This window comes from Amblyomma maculatum, chromosome 11 (assembly GCF_055883805.1).
Source record: "Amblyomma maculatum isolate TAMU_Amacu chromosome 11, ASM5588380v1, whole genome shotgun sequence".
Lineage (NCBI taxonomy): Eukaryota > Metazoa > Arthropoda > Arachnida > Ixodida > Ixodidae > Amblyomma > Amblyomma maculatum.
In genome coordinates this window covers 6,723,718-6,746,254 of record NC_139354.1, presented here as the reverse complement: position 1 = coordinate 6,746,254, position 22,537 = coordinate 6,723,718, and the positions used below count along the sequence as shown (strand labels likewise).

Here is a 22,537-nt window from a genome sequence, read left to right as displayed (position 1 = left end):
GATTGGTTAGGAATTGCACGTCTTGCAGCGCGTCATTTTAAACGAAAGCGCGCAACCACTGACATCATCATGCACGGGTCACGTGAGTGTGACGTATTTCTGTGCGTGGCAGCAGGTGAAACGTGTGTGGGATCGGCTGCTGCCACGGGCGTGACTCCAGCCTCGGCCTTTAGTTTAAACATGGACGATAAACAAAACATGGAGGAAGGAAAGAACTTAGAGACCCTGACGTCATTTTTTTTAATCCGGAGCGGCCGCGCCGTGACCGGACGCTGCAACGTCTCTCCTCCTCATTTACCCTCCGCATTTTCTTTCTCTGCTACGCTCACGTACCTAGGGCCCTGCGCTGACATCACACAGTACACGGACGCCTCTGCGTTTCGATGGAGGCGAAACGAAGAGGCGTCCGTGTGCTGTGCGATGTCAGCGCACGTTAAAGATCCCCAGGTGGTCGAAATTACTCCGTAGCCCTCCACTACGACTCCTTTTTCTCACTTTCACTCCCACCTACCTCCCTTCCCTTACGGCGCGGTTGAGGTGTCCACAGAAAACAAGTGAGACAGTTACCGCGTCTTTCCCTTCCTATAAATCAAACAATCAATCATTCTGTCACGTCGAACACGGTCCGTGCTACACGCTCTTACAATACGAAGATAGTCTATGCGTGCGTTATGAGTGGATTGTGAAAATGCTGCAACATTTCCCCATGCTGCGCGAACATGATATGCTGCAAACACTGTCACTACTTTCCGCCCCGAAGCCAAAAAATGGGGGAGCTTTCGCTATGGTGGCTAGATACTTTCGCTACAGTGAACTAGTTCTAGTTCACTGTACTTTCGCTTTCTACCTGCGTTGGCGTGGCCATTTCGTATGGTGCGCTTTCGCGTCGTCTGCTACACTGCCGTCCAATGTGTTTCTCACCCGCTCCCGCATGATGGCGCCACATCCTGCCGCAAAAGGCGGATTCAAGAACATGTCCAGCAACATTGGCAATGTTGTAGCGACGTCGTAATTACTGCCGCAGCAGTTTCACGTCTTGTGCAAGTTTCGCCCATCGGATAGGTTCGGATAGTTCGGATGCGTCGGAACCGCCTTCTCCTGCGGTGGGTGATCCGGCAGTCGATAGCGTAACGCCCGGCTGGGTGATTGTGCGCACCGGCTCCCGCCGACCTACTGTCCGAAAGCGGCAAGGCCGGCGTGGTCACATCGAAAATAATGGCGGCCACGCGACACTCGCTCCAGTGTGAATTGTTTCGGCCGAATGACGAGCGGCTCGTCGATGTCGTCAACGTCGTCGAGGCCACGAAGCGCAAAAAGATGAGTTTACTGTGCGCGGTAGTGAGTACAGACAAGCCCGTGCGTGTCACCATCTACCAGGTGAAAAGCACGGACAAGGACCTGTACAAGAAGAAACACAGCTGGTCACTGCGCGACCTACGCCTCGTCGACGGCCGGAAACCGGACAGTGCGGAGTTCGATTTGCACTTTGACAAAGCCTACAGGTTAGCATCGCGTAATGCCGTACAAATTATTGTGCACTGCAGATGAGGGCGAGCGAGTGAGGTGCTTTTCTTTAGCCTTGTTTTTTTGTAGTTTCGTTTATTGAGTTTCAGCTGCGTTGGTTTTGGTTTATGCGTGTTGCTTCCGAGACGAAACTAGGCGATGTGGTTTGATTCATGTCCCTGCGTTCGTGTACATCTCAGTGTCACTCTGTTTTCAGTGTTCTGTTACTCTCACGTAGTCGTGTTGCCGGCTTTAGGATAGCAGCAACCAGTAACCTATTTGAAAAAAAAAAAAAAAAAAAAAAAAAAAAAAAAAGCCTCAATTGTCTTTGAGGTGCACATCGGCACCAAGCTGATCTTGGTCATTCCATGCCACTTTTCTGTGCCGAGTTTTCCTTTGAACTGTTGGGCGCACAAAATGTGGGGCGCGCATAAATCCTTCATCCCGTTTAATAACATATAACCATTGTCTCTGCACCGTATGAGGTTAATCAACGTGAAGTCTTGTGCATTAATGATTTTCTTGCATGCGATTTGCCTCTTACCAGTTGTGGTTGCTATTCTCTTATTTGTTAAAACACATTTCCTTTGGCTGAATTATTTGTGAGCTCACTAGACATTTTCTGTAAGGGTACCGCATTACAGGGATACATGTATGATCACAGAGTCAGTGTGTAGTACGCTGTTGACTTGTGGGATCACAGTGAAAGCTGGGAGTTAGCATTTCTTGCACTGCCTAAACCAAAAGTTAGTAGACATTTCAGCAATTGAAGTACCCAACAGGGCATGACTCTGCCTAAGGCAAACTTTGCAGTGCAACACCGAGATTTTAGTTAATTGCAGTGCTTTGACTAGTTATTGGTGGCAACTGCTTTTCAGAAAGCCTACAGACTACTTTAAAGTCTAAATCTTTTAGCAGTTTTTGCAGTGTCGATTGCTGTAAAACCTCCGTACAAATGTATAATTGCAGCTCTTACTTATCATCTGTCATGGAGGATGCCAGTAGTTGCAACTTTTAATGGAAACTTCAATTGAGGCTGCTTCGTAAGCTGGAATGAGACAGCAAATGACATGTCTGTAGTTGTTATTTCTCACATGACCTAAACATCTTGTACATGGCACAGTCACTCTTTGTGGCTGGTGGAGAAGTAAAATAAAGAGAAATCCAGGTATAAATTATTTAAATGTTGTAAGTGGATGACATTCATGTATCCTAATGCATTACGCATAATTACTAGAAAAAAACAAAAAAACACGTAGTTCAAATCAGATGTCCGTAGTCTTTTGAATCGTATAGTGTGCGTGATGACACCTACCAGCTATCTTTATTGACTGCTTTGACGAAGATGAAAGTCCTAGGACACCTTTATGCAGTGCCTATAATGGGCTTTAGGGAAAGGCTTTTTGCCTAGGCACTGGCTTGCTGAAGTTATTTTTCTCTCTGTGAATGATATCTGTGTTATATTGGTGATTGATGGGTGATTGATGTTGTTTTCCTTGCCACCATATATCGGGCGGCAATTTTTCATGTATATTCCTTTTACGGCTTGGGCATGCGTTACCTATAGTATTTCATGAGTAAAACAAATAAATACAGCTTGTAGAAATGCATCAAGTTTTGGGTGCACTATGCATATTTCTCTCCGAACTTCGCAGATGGCAGGCGAGGAGCGTGCAGGAGCGCAATGACTTTCTGCGCTGCCTGTACCGGCTGTGTGTCCACTATGCCACGCAGCAGCAGCGTCCTCGCTTCGAGAATGTGCCCAAAGCGCTCCTGGAGGATGATGACCGGGCACTGCTTCCAGAGAAGGCGGTTGTGGACGAAGTGGACGACTACCAGGTCAGTGTGAAATGTAGTGTTGAGTCTTAAAGTGAAAATTTCGGAGGTATTTCGAGATTGACATATTGAAATCGTATAGGTTTTCCTTCAGTTTCTCATCATTTCCGCCAAGTTCAAAAGCCTTGCAGCTCAAGGTGGTCGTAATCAGTGGAGCCCTCGACTGTGGCATCTTTTGTTGCCTGTGTTGCTTTCGAATGTTGACTTCCCATATACTATACCATTCATATCTTGAAAAGTCTGTATTAATGTTTCCTATTTCCGTGCCCTCAGCTGAAGAGATTATTGTAGGCAACGCTGTGTTGCGACATCATCTAAATTAGCTGCACGTTATTGCCTGCTGTCCACGTGAATGATTTTTGGGGCTTGTATTAGGTCACCTTGGGGATTTTTGTAAACTTTGCCATCATTTCCAATCGCTATTTCGCAATAATGTCTCTGATTTCAGTGTGTGTGTACCAATATATTGCCCTTGGCTGCAAGTTTAGCACTAGGTTTCGTTTGCTGTTCTTACCATTTTGAAATAGTTAACTTGATATTGTGAAAAATGATTTGTTGTGCCAAAGGCAGGGTACTCCTAAGGATGGGGTTGCGATCAAAATGTTGCAAAGACACTGGAATTTCTCTTTAAAGGGAATGCTGGCGACAACTTCATTTTTGCAATTTCTGCATTTTGTGTTAACAAATTCTTACAAATTTTATGACTCTGCTTGAGATAGTTGATTTTTGCTGAGTGGTAAAGGATGAGAAATTTCATTGCAAGAATTTTTGTGCCAATCGATTTCGGACTTGCTATGTTTTGACAGAGGACTTTTTGATCATTGGTCAACGTGAATAGTGATGCAAATCTGCCTCTGTGCACTGTGCCCAGAAATTAGCTTCTGTGCATGCATTTTACTTATGGAATCGGCCAATAACGGCAACACATTTTTTTGACAGCTTTGTGCCTTTTTGTAAAAGTTCCATTTTCACTGGAAGTAGTGCCCTTTGTTTTCAGAATGCAGTAACCCATATGTAGTTCAAAATACTTTACTTAAAAAAAAAAAAAAAGTTTACTTCAAAATAGGTCACTGGTTGGCCACAGTAGATGAATGCATGCAATGCTTGGTTTTATTAAATATCAGTTGTTTGCCCTTTGGTGGTTACGTTGATGCTTGTTTAGCTGTAAAGGATGCATTTATTGCTGAAAACATTTTTTTATTTATTTAGAAGTGCACCATTCCTTTTTTCCTTCACTGGATTCAAACTAGTAATGTCAGGCAAAAAGGAAAAGGGATTTTGTGACCACCCTGTGAAACTGAAGGCAATGTAGCCTGCACGCAAAGATCCACATGCAAAAGCCGGTCTTGACGTTCGTGCAGTTTGATTGTGAGAAAACAGCTAGTGGCTTTACCTGTATTTTGTTTTTTCTTTTACCGTTTCTACCTTGAAAAAGAGACAATTACAGTGAAAGAGTCTTCTTTATCATTAGGATGTGTTACCCTTTAGTTAATTTTGGAGTTTGTTAATAACTTTGTTCTATTGTGATCGCAAGCTGTTTTGCGTAGTTTTTCTCTGCATGATTAGAACATTGGGTTTTGGCCCTTTTCCTTTTGAAGTTCTGGTATGAGGAGAAACTGTGACTAGAATAGACAGAGAGGAATAGACACGCAATGCGCAAGAGCAAGGCACCTTGTCTGTTTGCTTGTGTCACTCTTTGGTCTTAGCTGGACAGACCAACTAGGTTGTTAATAGGTTGGATGCGCCCTTTGCTTTTTTGGGACGTGTTATGATAGAAAGAATACTAGAATGAAAGGACAGCCTTATTTGAGAAGTTTGGTCGTTGCATTGGTGATGCTAGCATTTGGGAACTTTGGATATGGTACTGCGCAAATCATTGGCAGGCTACATGGTCACTTTTCAACAGCACCCAATTGTTCAGCATTTTGCCTACACTACTTTCAGACTTGCTGGAAGAGACAACTAGAGAGTCTTGGAGCCATGGGAAGGTGGTTTATGCAAATTTAGTTTCAGTTCAGCTGTTGCGCATGCTCTGTTAATGTGGAGGCTGTTTTATCATCCTTCTCATGCATCTCAGTAATACTGCTAACTGTGTACGTAGATCGCTGTGTGCCCTTTTTTCAGCTGAATCGACTATCGCTTACTATGTTCTAAGTAATTAGGAGTGAAAAAAATGCTTTTGGGTTGTAGGTTTTATGTTTCTGGCAGTTGTTACAGTGACATTAGGGTGTTAAATCTCTTTTTGAGGTTTGATTTACATGCTTAATTCTAAAGCATCATTCATTGTAATGCACACCTGTTCTTCAAGGGCACAAAAAAAATGCTTATAGGTGTAGTTTCGTTTTCATACTTGGTCCTAACACGCATGTCATTTTAGGCCATTTTCTCTGGAATAGAAGGTGCACATTAGGATCGAGTGAATAGGATAATTTTTTTTGTCACTGTAATCAGGTAACCTGCATAGTCATGTCGGTTCGATGGTCAGTAGTGTAATAGGAATCACTGGGTTGCTGTACTCATGAGCGTTGGCATAATGCCTTCGTGCAGGGAGTTGTGTTTATTTTGGTGGCGTTTCTTGTACCTTTAATTTTTTGGGGCTTATCTTGACTCTCTTTTGATCCCAGCAAATTTTTTCTTGAATGGCACATTATTCTTTATTTTAATGAGTTCTCATACATTTCTTTAATTACAATGCAGACATCTTCTCGCTTATTGCATGGTTGTGCTGTGGCTATGACACTGAGTTCCTTAGGCCAAGTTGGAGACCTGGAACCCCAGCCGGGCAGCCTCATTTCGATTTCGATGGAGCCTCGCCGTGGCGGTGCAGGGGTTAGGGTGCTTGACTTCTGTGCCCGAGGATGCGGGATAGAATCCCGGCCATGGCGATTGCTTTTCGATGTAGGCGAAAAGCAAGGCACCCATGTGCTGTGCGATGTCAGTGCACGCTAAGTGGTCGAAATTTTCGAAGCCCTCCATTACGGCCTCTCATAGCTTGAATCTCTTTGGGACGTTAAACCCTATAAACCAAGCCAATCATTTCGATGAAACCAATATGCGAAGGGGCCTGTTTGGTGCATGGAATGTTGTTGTACATTAGAAAGTCCCATGTGGTTGTTATTCTTGAGCACTTCATTATGGTGCCTCTTGCATACCATGTGCAGCTTTGGAAGGTTAAACCCAGCAAGCCATACCATACCTCACTCTGTTTCACGTCAGTTGATCAAGTCCTTGCCCATTCATGCAACCAGGCCCTGACAGCGCGTGAGGAGGCTGACCTGGAGAACCTCATGGCCAAGTATGAGTTTGCCATCCACAATGCCGAAGCGTTCACGGAGCAGCTTGCCCGTGAGCTGGCTGCATTGGACGCCTCCAACGTGCACACTATCATGGAGTCCGAGCGCCGTGTCCAGAAGCTGATGGAGATGACACAGGCGGCACTTGACGAAGTGAGTTGACCTTTCTTGCTGTTGAACTGTACGCAAAGATTGCAGCTTGTTGTTTTGGTTAGTATATGCCTGTGGGCTTGTTGACTGACCGTGCTTCGGCTGTAGCCCCAATATGAGGAACAGTCATTTTGCACACAAGAATGAATGCTGCTGCTACTTCTACTTTGAATGCATTGAAGTCGAATAGGTCGGGTGGCCCGTATCTATTCTGATTTAAACTATGCGTAAGAAAGGAAAAAGAATGCATTTTTCATTTCTACTTGTGGAGTGATAATTTTCTAATGTACAGAGAGAGAGAGAGAAAGCACTTTATTTGCACTCGTCAGAGAGCATGGATGATCGGGTGAGATGCAGCTCCCTCTTTCACCTAATGTGCAGGACTGGATTTTTTTCTAATGTACAGGAGAGGCTGCTAATCTCGATTGAGGCAATCAAAGAAGCTGACCATGGGTCATTGCATAGAATGCCTATTTATTGGAATGTAGTGACTGTGGATATGGCAGTCAAAAGCAGTACTTCAAGAACAGTGAATAAAGAGACAGATCTTAACTATGTAGATATGACAAGTAATTTCCAGCTACCTTATGACGTTGTTCCAATACCTCATTTCATGGCCTAAGTCACTAGAACCTTCTTGCCAGGATGGGCAGTACAAATGCCACCAGCAATGGATTTAATTTATTATAAGGGAAAAACCCAATCCAAGCAAGAAGAATGTGGGCATTTTGTTTACTAGAAAGGCATTATCAGCTATTGCCAGGGCTAAGGGTAAGCTTTTGTGGTTTCTGGTTCATACGAGGTATGTTTGTTCAACTGTGCTGGTTGTTCCAGGGAAGCTGGTCACCCAACTCTAAAGATAGGCAAATTTTGGCAGTCTTGCACCAGAGGACATGTACATGTACCCACGCTTCAAGACATGTCCCGGCAGCATTATTCAATAGTGGCCAATTTTTGTTTCGCCCAAGGTGTTTGCTGCAGCAGCCCATGATGGACGGATTGGGCATGATGCCATTGACTGATGTCATTGAGGCATGCCTCAGAGTGCGGGTTTTTCAAAAAAGAGGGATCTTTTGGAGTGAGATAGTCGGAATTTGATGACGTACAGTACGAAGATACACCGCATTTTTTAAATTCTAAAAACTGACTTTCTCGCATGTCGATAGGCCCCAAGGAGGGCCTAAATACCAAAGTGGTTGATGGGTGGCAAGCAAAAGTCTTGCGCTGCAGCTTCCTCCTCTAGAAACACCTCATGGTCCTTGTCATCGTCTTCTATGCAACAATATGATCATTACTAATGGCCTGCTACAAGTCTGTAATTGCGACCAGACACCTGACTTTAAATAGCCAATAATTTAATTATCAGAAATTAGGTAATTAGCTTACTAGTTAACATCATTGGCCTTTTTTTCTGATGCCTGTCAGCAGCAGTATTAAGGTCCTGCAGAAGCCATCTTCATACTTAAAAAAAAACAAAACAAAAAACATTCCTAAATATGGATGAGCACTCGATATTTAATATATATATATATATCGTAGTGTTTGATGTGAGATCGTTGTATGCAGTTCTGGATGGGAGGTGGAATGAAAATATTTTGTTTGAACTGTTTTTGAACGATCTTTTGACTTAGCAGGGCATACTATCTGGACCTTTGAGTTGTTTAGTTGTTTTGTCGCTATTAGAATGGAAGTATCCAAGCAGCCGGTTTCATTATTTGGTATGCAGCAAGGTTTAGGACATAAGTTCGTAAACAAGGCAGGTTATCTTAGCCTCTTGTAAGTGGCACATGCTTCTGTCTGTCTGCAGGTGTGCCGTCTTGAACGCCGCTTGGACGCGTATGAGCACTTGTTGCGGACTGTCCGTGACAGTGTGCTGCGCATGGAGGAGAAGGATGCCCTTTTGCACGTGCAAAACGAAAATAACGTTCGGCTCCTGCATGAACTGGAAACACTGGTCACCCAACTGGACCTGTCACACACACATCAGGTGGGTGCGGTAATTCTCGAGCGGGCTATCGCTGTCGTGGCTTCTAGCCTGCAAACTGCATTAAAACTGCCAGTTTCTCGTGCAGTGCCTTCTGAGAGTATTTAAAATTTTCCAACTTCTCACCCTGGGACCACTGACATTCCTGCTTTGAAGGTGACTTGCTGTTTTAATTATTCTTAGTGCAGTTTGCTTCACTGGGTTTTTTCGCTGCATTCTCTAGCAGCATCCTTCAAGAGGACTTTCTGTGGGTTGTAAGAAGGCTTTTTTGTATTGTTTTGAGTAAACTTTTCAGTGGGCTTTTAGAGAACCTATTGATAGGTTTGCCACTGTTGCACAGATGTGTTTTGCATGGGTTGCAAAGGTATAGCTTTTAGCATGTGGCAGAGGTCACTAGGTCAAAATCATTACTCTTTCAAGTACGTAGTCCCACTTCCAGCTTCTTTTGTGAAGAAAGCATCTTCTTTCTTATTGCAGTCATGCCCATCACACCTCTTGCATTTCAGCAGTGTCTGCTCGATGCTGTCGCAGGTTGCCCTCCTGAATGGAGACCTGTCTAGCCAGGACGGCATCCGTGCCTGCACTGCGGCTGCTCGCGCCCTAGAGGAAGCCTGCAGCGCACAGACCCACCCGGGGCTGTCCAAGATGGCCGCCGTCCAGGAGCAGACCAAGCTTCTGGAGAAGCTGCGAGACAAGTTCAGCACCACGCTGTCGCACCACCTGAACAAACTCTTCCTGCGTCTGGCTTCGGAGACGAGCCAGTGTGGTGAAGTGACGCTCGTCAAGCACACGGGCTGCCACAACGAACTGCGGCCCTACAGCGAGCTGATGCTCTGGCTTTCACGAGCACCGGATCCGACTCGGTTCATGCAGCTGCAGAAAAACTACACCAACACTATGAGCAAGCTATACGAGCGAGAGCTCCACATCTTCTTTGAGCAGGCTAAGGACCGCCTGACCACGAAGCCGATGACAGGAACCTTAGATCGCCGCCTCTCCACCTTACAACAGGAGACGACGGAGCAGATGGAGAACCGGTTCGATGCGGTACTTGAACGCCTGCTCAGCATGCTTGAGCCGGTCTGTCTCGCTGAACAGCAGTTCTGCGCTGCCTTCTTCGGTCTCGGCTCGGCTCGGATTCCAGGCTCCGTGAGCAGCCAGCCCGCAGCGGCAGCAGCTGGGTACGCAGCGCCAGTGCGCGCTGCCTCGGACGAGGCATTGGCTTCGGTCCACCGCAAGGAACGCCAGATCAACGAGGAGTTGCGCCGCATGATGTCTGCCCTCTTTCCAACGCTAGAGGGCAAGTTGCAGAACTTTCTCGAGACGTATGACAAGCTGGATGGGGTGTACTCCATGCACCTGTTGGTGCGTCTCAACCAGCATGTCATGTCGGCACAGGACACGGGCTCCTTTTTGAGCATGGCGTTTGGTACGGTGGTAGTGCAGGCCAAGCGCAACTTCGACAGATACATGGCCGACAAGGTAGGTGCTGTAAACATGCTCTTTCTTCTCACTTGCAATCATGAGTGAACTAAAAGATTGTTTTAGCTTGGTCTCAGGTCCTGTTTTCTGAATGAAGCATGTGGGTTAGTCGGATGACAATTTGTCGACTACTAGTGCACTTACTTGGATGACTTGCTGTGTTTTAAGGAAATTAAGGCCAGTGATTGATAGAGGCTGAATGTAGATTTAGGCCATTAGTTTTTTTCTGCCAGTTAATACCCAAGATTTTAAGTTTGGCAACCATGAAACTTCAAATTTGTAACTTTGTGGATTCGCACTTAGAGAAAGATACTTGAATCACAGCTGTTTAGGAATTTTAAGTGCTGCACTATCTTCATCATTTCCTCAATAGGACAAGCTGCCATTTTGAAAAAACAACACTAAATATAGATTGTAGCTGGCCTGAGTTAATAGATGACTACTTTCTAAAGACAGAAAGGCTGTAGTTATTAGAAGCTGGGAAAATACACGAGTGATAAATTATGAATTGCTCCTCCTATTAGCCATTTTTACAAGCATGCTGTAGTGACATTAGGCAAAAGGTTTTGTTCCAGTGGGCAGAAAATAAAGTACTATATTATATATGCCGAATAATTAGTACCTTTTGTTAGGCATTGGATAGCAGATTGAATGCCCTTTATCTACAAGGTTGACAATGAAAGCTGCATTTGAAAACTAAAAGAAGAAAAGCTCAGACAAGGGCAGGGGCAGCTCTAAAATGTTAGTGGCGTGGTCAGGAGGGTAGTAGTGAAAACATTTATTTCAGAAAGGCAGATTTAGGGCATAGAGGGTAAGAGAGAGAGAGAGGACAGATTTGGAGTATCAGTGGTCGGTCTTCCCTATCCCAGTATCCCATTGACCTCCGCCGCCGCCTTGGCCCTCATCACCAGCATGAGCTATGTGCTTGGGCCAGTCAGGATGGCCTGTCTAGACTATGGTTATTTATCTTTTGTAACAAGTTGCTTTTTTTTACCACCCCTGCTGACAGCGTTGTTACGTTTCTGGGCAATTCGACGAACAAAGAGTAAGCGGCCATACTGAAGCTTGTCAGGAATGCCTTTATTCCATCTCGGCAGCCGGGCAGAAAACAGCGACGCAGCGCACTGCCGTGGCACTTATATTACCCCCGATATCAGGGATCTTCATACGTGTCATTGTGAACTGGAAGGCAGCAATATGTTCCGCGTGAAAGATGACGTTATCAGCCGAAGAATGTAACAGGGTGCATCGTTTCATAGCCCCCACACCGCACATACCGTTTCGTATGTCTAGTTAGCTGCATTTATGATACATGACTGTGCTTGGGGGTGTGTCTGTTTACAGTGGTATGAGCGTGGTGGCCTGCTCTCTGTTGAGCTGGTCTGTTGGAGCCACATAGTTTTTGCATACTCCCAGCAATGCCTTCATTGCCTTCCCAAGATTCTGGTGTGCTAAATGGTTCTTCCAGCATAATGGCATAATAGCATAAGGCTTAATGTCTCCATAGAATTGCTGCTTATGAATGCAAAATAAAAAAAAGGAACACAGATCATACTGGTGATGGATTCACTTGCTGGCTGACAAGCGAGGCTTAATGTACTGGTTGCATCATCAAGAATCATCCTTCTTGGGCTGTGTGGAAGAGCTCAGGAAATTTTTTATGTGGCCCGTCAATTTTGAGGTGGCAGCAGCCACTTTTCACCGCACCTTGGTGCCATCGCTGTACAACAGAGAGTTGAGAGTTAATGGTCGGCCTGTGTCCTCATCTTTTTTCTTTCATTCTTTGAGTTGTTTAGCAGCTATGACTCATTACCTACTCACACAGTTCTCTGCAACTGCTGCATTGCTTGCGGTCACACTAGTGTCACAAGTTCGGATTGCTCTGGCCGTGAGAAGTGTACCAATTTTAACGCCAAATTTATTGGCATTGAAATATACCCTGGCTTCTTACTAAATCTCACCGGAGTCATGAAAGGCCCAGGAGTCCAATTTGACTAAGAATAGCTCGGCAGGATTCCCCCTTTGCTTGATATCTCTTTAAGAACGTTGAACGGGTCAAAATGCAAGCTCATTTTTTATCATATGCCGTCATGTGCCTTGCATGAAATATAAAATGTTGAGAGTGGCAAAAGACTCTAGCAGCTGCTTGGTCATGCATGCACGCTGCCTTGACGTGCAGGTACGTGCAGTCGAAGAAGCCAAAGCACCAAAGCGCTCCAAGTGTGGCCTGCTGCCTTTCCTGGGCCACTTTGAAGAGTTTGCGAAACAGGCTGAGGCCATCTTTCGGCAGTCGGAACGTCGTGCTGATCTTGACAAGTGGTACACGCGTCTGGTGCGTGCCATGTTTGACGCCATTGGCCGCATTGCCATCGAGCACCAACGAACTCCACCCGAGGTGAGTGTCCTGATAGCTGAGACCACTTCCGACAGCTGTTGCATTGTTGCATTCCATGGTATTTGCCTATGACTACTAAATAACTTACAATTATTTTTTTCACCTGCATTCTTTTTTTTTGAATTCTTGAATTCTTCAGTCAAGCATTGGCTATGACATCAAAGTTAAGTATAGATCATGCGACTGATAAAAAGAAACTGCAATGTTATCGCTGCTTCTTCACTCCCCGTGATTCCTGTTCTTGACATTGTTGTGTTGCGGAGAGGACTGATGAAGCACTTAGGGTCGTGTGCCTTTTCTATTTTTACTAAATTGCTTTTCATTGGCTTTTTAAGTGCATATTCTGTGTGGTGAGTATATGTTAAACAACCCCGGGGGATTAAAATTATTTCAATGCCCTCCACTAGGCCCTCCCTCATAACCCATGTGCATAAGTGCAGGTTTGTGGATCATTCTTGGAGTGGTCGTCAGGCGGGGAGGCAGTTCGTTTGAACAGTGGCTTTCATGGACTTATTGTCGATCATACATGGGCTTCAGCATTCCTTATTACATTACCTACAGTGCCGCATGCGGCATTACGGCGGGGGTATCCTGTGTAAAATTTTCCACTTGCGAGATCTGACTGCCTCTTCTGCCATCCTCCCTTCCACAATAAACCCACCCCTGCATATGCAGCATTCAGAAGTGAAACCGCGCATACCATGCTGCACAGAAACAGCTTGACGGTCATCATGGAAGTGTGGAGTCGACTTAATGCTAGTAGGCTGACGTGGCATAAACGTTCATTTGGTAGAAGGAGTGGCGTGTGTATTATAAATGCAGCATGGCAGACAAAATATAGTTAGACAAAAACAGCACCTAGTGGCATAAAAACAGGACAGACAATCTATGTCCGCAGCACCATACTAAACCAAAAGTAATCAAGAGTTTTATCATCATCATTTATTGACCCTTAAAGACCCCTACGAGGGGTATTACATAAAAGGGGGGAGACATCGGAATATGATATGACATTTTAAGTCAAAGCAAACAAAATAGGTGAAACAATGATGTAAGGCAGGCTTCAGTGCAAAGGGAAAAAAAAAAAAAACATGCGTATCAATCAAGCTAACAGGTACAGTTTCGTTGATTATTGCACTAGCATTCAGAAATATGGGCAAAGTGCAAGCAAGGCTATGGGTCATGTCTGCCAATTGCCTTCTGTGGCCTTAATCCATGCTCCAGTTGTGGGCTTGTTTGTGTAGAGAGCAGGCATACAGTAAAATATAATTACTCAGACGCCCAATATTTCCGAAATTTGGATAATTCAAACTGGGACTGCAGTCCCTGCTGACACCCATGCAAGTGCATAATGCTGGACTCTTGTTCGTACATGGGCGAGGTCGCGCTGGTTAATTCAGGCAGGGGCCATGCTGAGGTGTGACCTGTGAAGTCAGCGAGTGTTCAAAATGGACCTCTCTGAGCCTGAATGGCACTGAACAGTGGTGTCTATGCACCTTGGGTGTGAGGGCTATGGTAGGCACAGTGACAGTCAGACGTTCCTCGTTGCTCAAATACAGCCCAGCAGTATAAGTGGTGCTTAAATATAAATGCTTGCCTTGGATTCACCCCACCTGGGGCTCAGCGAGGAAACTTAGTTGCATTATATTGTTTCCGAATAATGGGTTCCCATTGAAGTTTCTACAACTGTGTTTGTCCATCGCTCGACCAAATTGATGCATCAGCCATAACTGCTGCAAAAGCCGGAACCTTGGTGGCATCGATGTTTCGACATCTCTTAGCTTGATGGCAAGGGACAGAGGCATCGGTTTGCTTTAAACATTACTTCAACTTACTTCCTTAAATCTAGGGAGTCCTGCCTGTGGGATTACGTCCCCAATGCACAGGTTACATTTTGAATACACCACCAAAGTGGAGCAAAAGTGGTAATCAGTCGGGGTGCCTCTTTTGCCACAGGTCGTCCGGCTAGAAAACTTCCATCAGTTGTACACGCTTCTGTACCAGCTCAAGATTGCCTGCCTTGAAGCAGAGCGTCGTGAGGCCAAGCAGCGTTACAGTGAAGCCCTGCAGGCTTACGTAACGCACTACTTTGGCCGACCCCTGGAGAAGCTGAACCTGTTCTTCGAGGGTGTCCAGAGCAAAGTGGCTCAGGGCGTAAAGGAGGAAGAAGTCGGGTACCAGCTAGCATTCAGCAAACAGGTGAGACTGCAGACTTAAATATGCACGCCCTTCAGATATATTGCCCCTACTGGAGCAGCTTTTCGTTAATTCAAACTTGCTGACATGGGTCATTGGGGACCTGCCGTCTTGGGTCTCTCGTTTCACGTGGGACGGTTATGTCAGAATACGCCTGCTAGGACCCTGGCATTCACGTTACCCCTATAGGCCACTAAGGCACGTTCATATGGCTTGGTTAAAGCGAGGCTTTATATGTGGGCTGAGGAAAAAGAAAAAGAGAAGAAGAACGCTCGGCCATCCGCAGCTAATGCTTTCGCTCAATATTTGGCTCAGCAGCGTTGAGCCCTTGTAATTTTTTTTGATCAAACGTTGTTGCCCTTTATTCTCCATTTTCTAATTTTGAAGTTGTTAATAAGTCTAGCCCGGTTATATTGAAGTCGGCGGGAATTGGAAATCGCTTCGCTATATCCACTATTTCGTTGTATCTGGACTATGAAAAAGAAATCTGAATTTGAGTAAATTGTTTTATCGTCGCTGGACGAAGTGGTCCAGCATTCCCTGAACACGTTTTGCAAGTGCGGTGCTCAGGATCGCGGCCTCCATACCGTCCAACTTCGAACCGAAGTTCTGCTCTGAACTCCTGAAGTACATTTGTAGTGTGTCAACAGCTGCGATGGCTGCTGCAGAGGTTACTGGCGGGACGCAACCAGTGTCATCACAGTCACTGCTGTCACTCTCGGAGGTGCTATCCGTTCCTTCCATGACGACTTCGTCAATCTTGAAGTCCTCCGTGGCAACAAGTTCATCGTCGATGGAAATGAAGTCCATGTGGGACAGACCTGAAGGCACAAGGTCCAACTCGTTAGTGGACTCCCATAGCTGCACCAAGCAGGCTGTCGTGGCGGCACCATCAACTGTTGCAACGATGTCAACCGCGGCAGCTTCGTCCTCGGCAGGCGCAGTGTTCGCGCTGCTGCTTCGGGAGAAACCAGCTTTTTTAAAGGGATACTAAACAAAAACATTGCCGCCGAGATTCCTAACACAGATGGTAGTTATCGCATTGGGAGTGATCAAAACAACACACTTTATGAACAGAAATGAGCAGAAAGTAAGTATTTTAATTAATATTTCTCAAATCGACGCACCTAGCGGCCTCCTGTGAAACCACTGACAAAAATCGGATATCACGTCACTTTTACCTGCCTCCCTAGCCACCTCCATCGCGAGCTGTCGCACCCGTTCATGCTGCCTCTGACCCGGCGGCCGCTCAGAAAATGTAAAAAATAAAGCCATCCGCTCAAAACTAACCCGAATTATGTGTCTGTACTGTAGTGCAATCGTGTATTAAGAATGCAATTGTGGCGTTTTCTCAATATTCTTGGATATTTATTCAGTATACCTTTAAAGTAGTGAGCGATGGTCAGGTGCTTCACATCCCTCCAGGCTCCGCTTGCAAAATAAATGGCCTTCACCAAAGGGACCTTTATCTCTGCCACTTTGTCGGCAGAGCGAGCATCGATCAGAAGGCACTTGATCACTCGGCGCTGGTAGTGGACCTTGAAGTCAGCGATAACCCCTTGGTCCATAGTTTGCTGCTTGGCAACTTAGTGAAGCCCAAGTCCTTAGCCTTCACTAGCATGATGAGTCTACTGAGCGGGATGTTCTTTGATCGGGCATCCAAGAACCACCTGTAAAGTGCGGCTTCTACGTCGGCGTATGCCACCGCACCGGATCCTCTTTCGGTCCCGGCTGCCAATATCGTCGTCGAGAATGGCGTCGATCTTGCTGCCGTTCTTAATTATCGTTGAGACTGTGGACTGTGTGATTTCATACTTTCATGCAATATCACTCTTCGTGTTTCGATGCACTTCGTCCAGAATGGTGCGCTTCGGCTTCATGACAACACTTTTTCTCTTGCCCATTGAGATGCTGGGGCTCGCAAGACTCAACATTGCCGAGAAATCGAAGGGTCAGGTCCGAGAAAGGGAATAACTGAGTAGGTCTGTAGTTTAAAAATTGTCCAGGCGAAGTCAGGGGTCATGAGATATCAAAGGTAAGAAGCGGCACAAGGCCGGAAGGCGTAATGGCGGCAGCGGGAGAAGCGCATAGATCCACAAAAGCGGAGGAAGCGCTCTCGCTTCTCTCATCCTCTCTCTCTCCCGCGATGATCTCTTCCTGACTTTCTCTCTCTCCCAGAACCGTTGGTGGAGAGAAATTTAAGAACCGCAATTTGCCAAGTCGACGGCTGCTGCATGACGTCATCGAAAATAGCTTTTTATTTTCTTACTTTTGTTACCTCCCGCGAAAATGGCTTGATGGGACGTCGCATCACGAAGACGACTAGCCAAGCAATGCAGTGAAGCAAACTTTTACTTCGTGGGAGTGCAGATGACGCTGCGCATGCGGCCTTCAGCCAAATTTTATCCTTATTTCGCACAAAAATTTGCCTGAAGGCGTAAATGTCTCCTGATTGATGCATTATTTTTCATTTGGTACAAAATCATTTAGCTATATCTGCTGACATGCGCTTATTTACTTCATTAAAACTGGACCCAAATTGTATTAAAAATACAAAAATGGGAATGGGAAATTGAACTTCCTTCGTTATAACCGCTATTTTGCTATAAGTGGCTTTGCAATAACCGGGCTTGACTGTAATTGAAACAGAAAGACATAGTTACTTGCTGAAATGAAGGTTTGAAATTTTACTGTATTTACTCGAATGTAACGCGGCCGCGAATGTAACTCGAGGAGTGACTTTCCTTTTTATTTGTTTTTCATACCGCCGACTCTGAATGAATATCAATAGCTGATGGGGAGTTTGTGGGGCCATGATTGCTAGGCTGCCTGCAGATATTACTGCGATTCATACAATGGAATATGAATTTATAAAATTAATTTCCACGAAAACAAAACACTGCCCAGCTGCTAAGTTCATCACAAAAGTTTAGGAGAAAAGTTTTAGATAAAATGCATACCTGGGAAAAGAAAGGTCATTTTAGTTGTGTTTTACAGTCTTGGCTGTTAATGATGTGAACTCTTGGATCTACAGAGTTAACTTTTGCATAGTGAGGAATAGGATGGTTTTTCTAACTATTATTGAGCCATCAGAAGAGTTTTGTTAGTCACAAACCCCTCCCCCCATTTCACCCCTCCCTGTGATGCATATTGCCATATTTTCCACTGAAATGCTCAGTACCAGGCACGAGGAAGTTTGTACCCATTAAAAAAAACCATTGGACTCGCCGTGGCACTGAACCCACCACCTTCCATATGAGAGTCAGATGCTCACACCACTGGGATACACCGATAGGTCATGTGACCAGTTGATCATGTGGTCTCTTGCACCTCCCTTATAGTACTATCTCCACCACCTCCATCTCTCGGCAGGCATTTGCATCAAAGGGTTTTTCGAAAATATTCAGAGGAAAAAGTTTCACAGTCTGCATGAATACCTAAATACCACATTATACAGTGTGGGAACACTGCAAGATGGACACTTTATATTTATTCGACTTGGTTAGCAGAGAGCCGAAGGTGCGGATTCTGCCATGGAATCATGCCTAGGTCTAATCGCAGTTACCAGGATCCCTTTACCCTGTGCAGATTAAATCCTTTGAGTAAATCGCTTCTTACTTGTTTGGGGAATGTTTGGTATTTAGCTGTTTTGGCAATTAGTGAAACACTTTTTAGAGGTTTGCTTGAGATTATCCTGTAGGAGAGTCGTAGTATTGCAACCAAATCCACTATTTTTGTCAAATTTTAGCCAAACCTAATGCAAAGTGTTCACCTTCTGACGTCCTTATAGTGAATGAGTGCCATGTCAGTTGTCACCACATTTTCCTCTAGATAAGTGTATGAGAAACTTTGAGAAACTTTGTTGTTTGCTCCAGTATCCTGGATCTGAGGGTGTGTGTTGCGACTGATTATTCCATTACCAACCTATCGGTCATGTGTTCCACTGGTTTCAATAATGGGTTATGTAGCTGAAATGGGTTTCGTGACCCATTGTCTGTCTATCGCTGTTATTGGTTAATGGTTTATGTTAAACCTTTGCGCTTGACCATGTCCAGTGCAATCTGTACAACAGCTGTAGCTGAAGTTCCACACCAGATTACTTGTACGGGGGAACACTTTAGTTTCTGTGCTGACTGCGGTTGGCGCGGTTCTCGTACCACAAAACAGGAGCTGCGCAAGGTGATTCGAGAGTACCCGGGCAAGGAGGTGAAGCGCGGCCTGGAGGCCCTGTACCGCAAGGTGGAAAAGCACCTCTCGGATGAGAGCAGCAGCAGCCTGTTGCAGGTGGTGTGGCACTCGATGCAGGATGAGTTCATCCGCCAGTACAAGTCACTCGAGGCGCTTGTGCAGCGCTGCTACCCTGGCTCCATGATTACACTCGAATTCACGATAGACGACATCCTGGCTTTTTTTTCGGACATTGCACGCTCGCACTAGCGCCTGGCGCCTGAGCGTAATCTTGTTGGAAACACAAATTGCGTGTCTCTTTTTTTATCCTTATCCTTCCTTCAGAGGGGCTTTGGAAGTATGCCCTCAATGTCATGAATTGTTATGCCAAATATTATTGCCTTATGCCAAAGGCAGCAGTTGAGTGTCTGTTCAGAATTTTAATGAGTGTCAGTTGTTCTTCATGTATGTATTCGACTGTGATGATAAACGTTGGCTTGGAAGGGCGATGGCACTAATAGTGGCTAGAAAAGGTATGCTGTTTTTGAGGAGCGGATCAAAGGGTGGGGACTCACTAACTGAAGGTTTCTTGCAAGGGTCGACATTGAGTCCACGAATTCACCACGGTGAAGTAGGTTTCACTGAAATGATTTCGTAGCATCTCATACATTGGCAGTGTCAAAAAGATATAAGTAAAAGTTGCACAGCTTCCTTGGAAAGAAAAAATTTCCTCAAACTGTGGGGTTCCTGACAGAACTGTGTAGCTTTCCTGTGTAGGCTCTGCTGATGCAGGTGCAGGATAGTGATTTACCCCTTACATTTACCCTTCTAAATGGACCTTTTTTGTGTAATGTGTAATGATTTGCCCTTTTGATGAGGTATTGCGGCTGGTCTGAATGCACTTTTTAAGTGGGGTTGACAGCAGTATTGAGAGCATTTGGCGACATTGAAAGGTTGCCATAGCTGCTGTTAGAATTCCCACCCTTGGAAGAGTCCACAGTGGTCACAAGTAATGATAATGAATTTGCTGGTGCCTTTTCATTGTTGGTGGTGCCTGGAAATTTTAAGTGAGACTAGAAACTGGTGCGTCACAATTGCAAGCAGTCAGAGTGTGCATATGTACAGTTTAAACCCATTGAATGCAGCAATGTGTGTGTTTGTGTGTATGTGTGTTTGCAGGGAGGTAACCTTGTTTTGTTTGTGGGCAACACAAAGATACTTTTTGAATCACGAAAGTAAAACATAAGATGTGAAGAAAACACATACATATCTTTTCTTCATGCTTCGAGAAGTGTGAACATATACCAACCTGCCTGGATTTAAATTATATAACTCGGTGTATGGAGATAAGTCATTAAAGTCTGCGCATCTTATTCGCTAGCACTTGATGGGGAGTGCTGAGCCAGTCATTGCTTAATACTGCTCAACTGCAAGCAGGGAAGTCTTGCTTTTGTGTGCTGACCTTAAGAGGCAACATGCAAGTTTGCCTAGACCTTTTTCAATGTTGAATAAAGATAGAATGAAAACTTCTTTCAAAATGTTGTTGCAATTTGAATGTGCTGTAGCTGTTATCAGGATGATCATCATATTAATGTGGCTTTTTAAGACAGCAAAAGAGATTCTTCTGCAAAATTGCATTTCACCCAAAGCCATAATGTACACATTGCATGAATATTTAAACCACCTCTAGTCAAAAGCACTGAATGTTCATATGTCATGCTGATGTCTTTCAGTGGCCATTAGTAGCCTTGTCTGAGTGATTGAACTTTATGAACTTTATATACTAGCACGTCTTTAAGATGTCTTACAGTGGTGGAACTGTTGCACTGTTTGTGCCACTCTGCGCAAAATGGCAAATAATACTATACATACTGCTGTAAAATTGTGTCCTAAAGCCATAGTGGTGTAGAGCAGCTTGCGCGGAAAATTCGTCGTGGTTGTCTTAAGCCAAAATCCCAGGCATGTCACTGGTGGATGGTAGCTGGTAGCTAACATGGCTGAGTACTGATTCTTTGATGGTTTGTGTGACTTAACGAGACCACACGATATTAGAAAGTTGAAAGGAGCTGCCAACTCGGGCTGCTCATTTGCGGCGGGAAGGTGTAATTTTCAGTCCACCTAGATACCGATTCAGGCACTCTACCCTTAGGCCGCACAGGCCCGTTCATACGGTGCGGTTAAAGTGGGCCATTGTATGTCGGGTGGTCTTTTACTATTGCATCGTACGCTTAAAAGCAGAGCTTAAGTGTGTTTTTTTTTTTTGCTAACCTTTGCACTGCACTTCAATTAATCAATGGAATTCCAGAAATATGTGAATGGTCTATCTAAATGGTCTAAATATCTATCTGGATGGGCGACAATCCAGAAGTATCTTGATGGTCACCCTGCGCTAAAAGCTGTGCATACAGCTTAAAAAAGTCCTAGGGTTCAAAAAGGGTCCCTCAACGTCTGTGATGTGGCAACAGAACTGAAGCTGACACTTTTATACTGTCAGTGAAGATAGGTTCTTCTTATCTGTTGTGTTCTGACTTGCGGGTGTTATGGAAGCTTGAGGAAGGTCAAAAAAATTATAAGAAAGAAATATGTGCAAGGTATTTATAATGGCTTGCAGTAGACAAACTTTCTGACTGCTCCACAGACCTTCTCCTCTGCTACTGAAGTGTGGGGCTTGCCCACTAAGCTCCAAACAAGTCAACAACTGAAAAGCAGTGCGGTGGCAATTAAATGGGAAAAATATTCTCCAGCATCCGCGCAAACAAAAGTGAGAGAGACAGATTAGAGCTCCTTCTGATTGAAGCTCTCCAGTTCTTCAAAAGTTATATGTGAGAGTTTCTCACTCTCTTTCGCGGATTGCACAACGTCGCATATTACATTTGCAACCTTGTACTAAGACTGATGGGCCGAACATAGACTTTCTGAAATGGGCTGGACGTTAGTTGCCAACACAACAGCATTATACATCGCCGCCGTTCTCGGTGCCCCATGGGGTCGGTCACTTCTTTTGGTGGCCTTGCCTTTCACTGCAAACACACTAATAAGACATTGTGCGAGGCTGTAGAGCGAGAAATTATTTTGTTTCTGCACAACTCATGAACAATGCCACAATGAATAGTAAGACATAAAAGAACACCCCGTCGAACTTTACGCTGTCATTACAGTGTAGCACAATATGGGTATATAAATTTTATAAATTTTGAATGGTTTGTGAACTAATTTTTGCCATTTGATTTGATTGGAGTTGCACTGCGCATTTCCGAAGTATACCGAGCAAATGTCTGAAAATCATGCATATTTCTGCTCCCTAGAACTCATGGTAGGAAATGGAATTTCTAAACTTTACTCATTAGCGTGACACGCACGACCACCACCACGAAGGAAGAGCGCGTGCGCTACAGTGGTAGGCCTTGCATGAAAGAAGCGCCGCGGAACTCCAACGGTGGATTCGTGGTGAGCAGTTTCATCGTGCGCACTTTTCACCCATCTAGAATGTTCCGATAGGCCATATCAGATAAGAATAAAATTGCTTTTGGC

General features: G+C 44.9%; 1 protein-coding gene across 1 annotated transcript; it reads left to right on the top strand.

Moving 5' to 3' along the window:
• The first annotated feature begins 1,010 nt into the window (after positions 1–1,010).
• On the top strand, positions 1,011–20,800 carry Sec3 (exocyst complex component Sec3). The gene is made up of 8 exons (XM_084584273.1): positions 1,011–1,502; positions 3,159–3,342; positions 6,588–6,785; positions 8,590–8,769; positions 9,298–10,248; positions 12,428–12,643; positions 14,600–14,842; positions 19,007–20,800. Exons 1-8 carry the CDS (start codon positions 1,216–1,218, stop codon positions 19,274–19,276), a joined length of 2,529 nt encoding a protein of 842 aa, XP_084440399.1. The 5' UTR covers positions 1,011–1,215; the 3' UTR covers positions 19,277–20,800.
• The last annotated feature ends 1,737 nt before the right edge of the window (positions 20,801–22,537 follow it).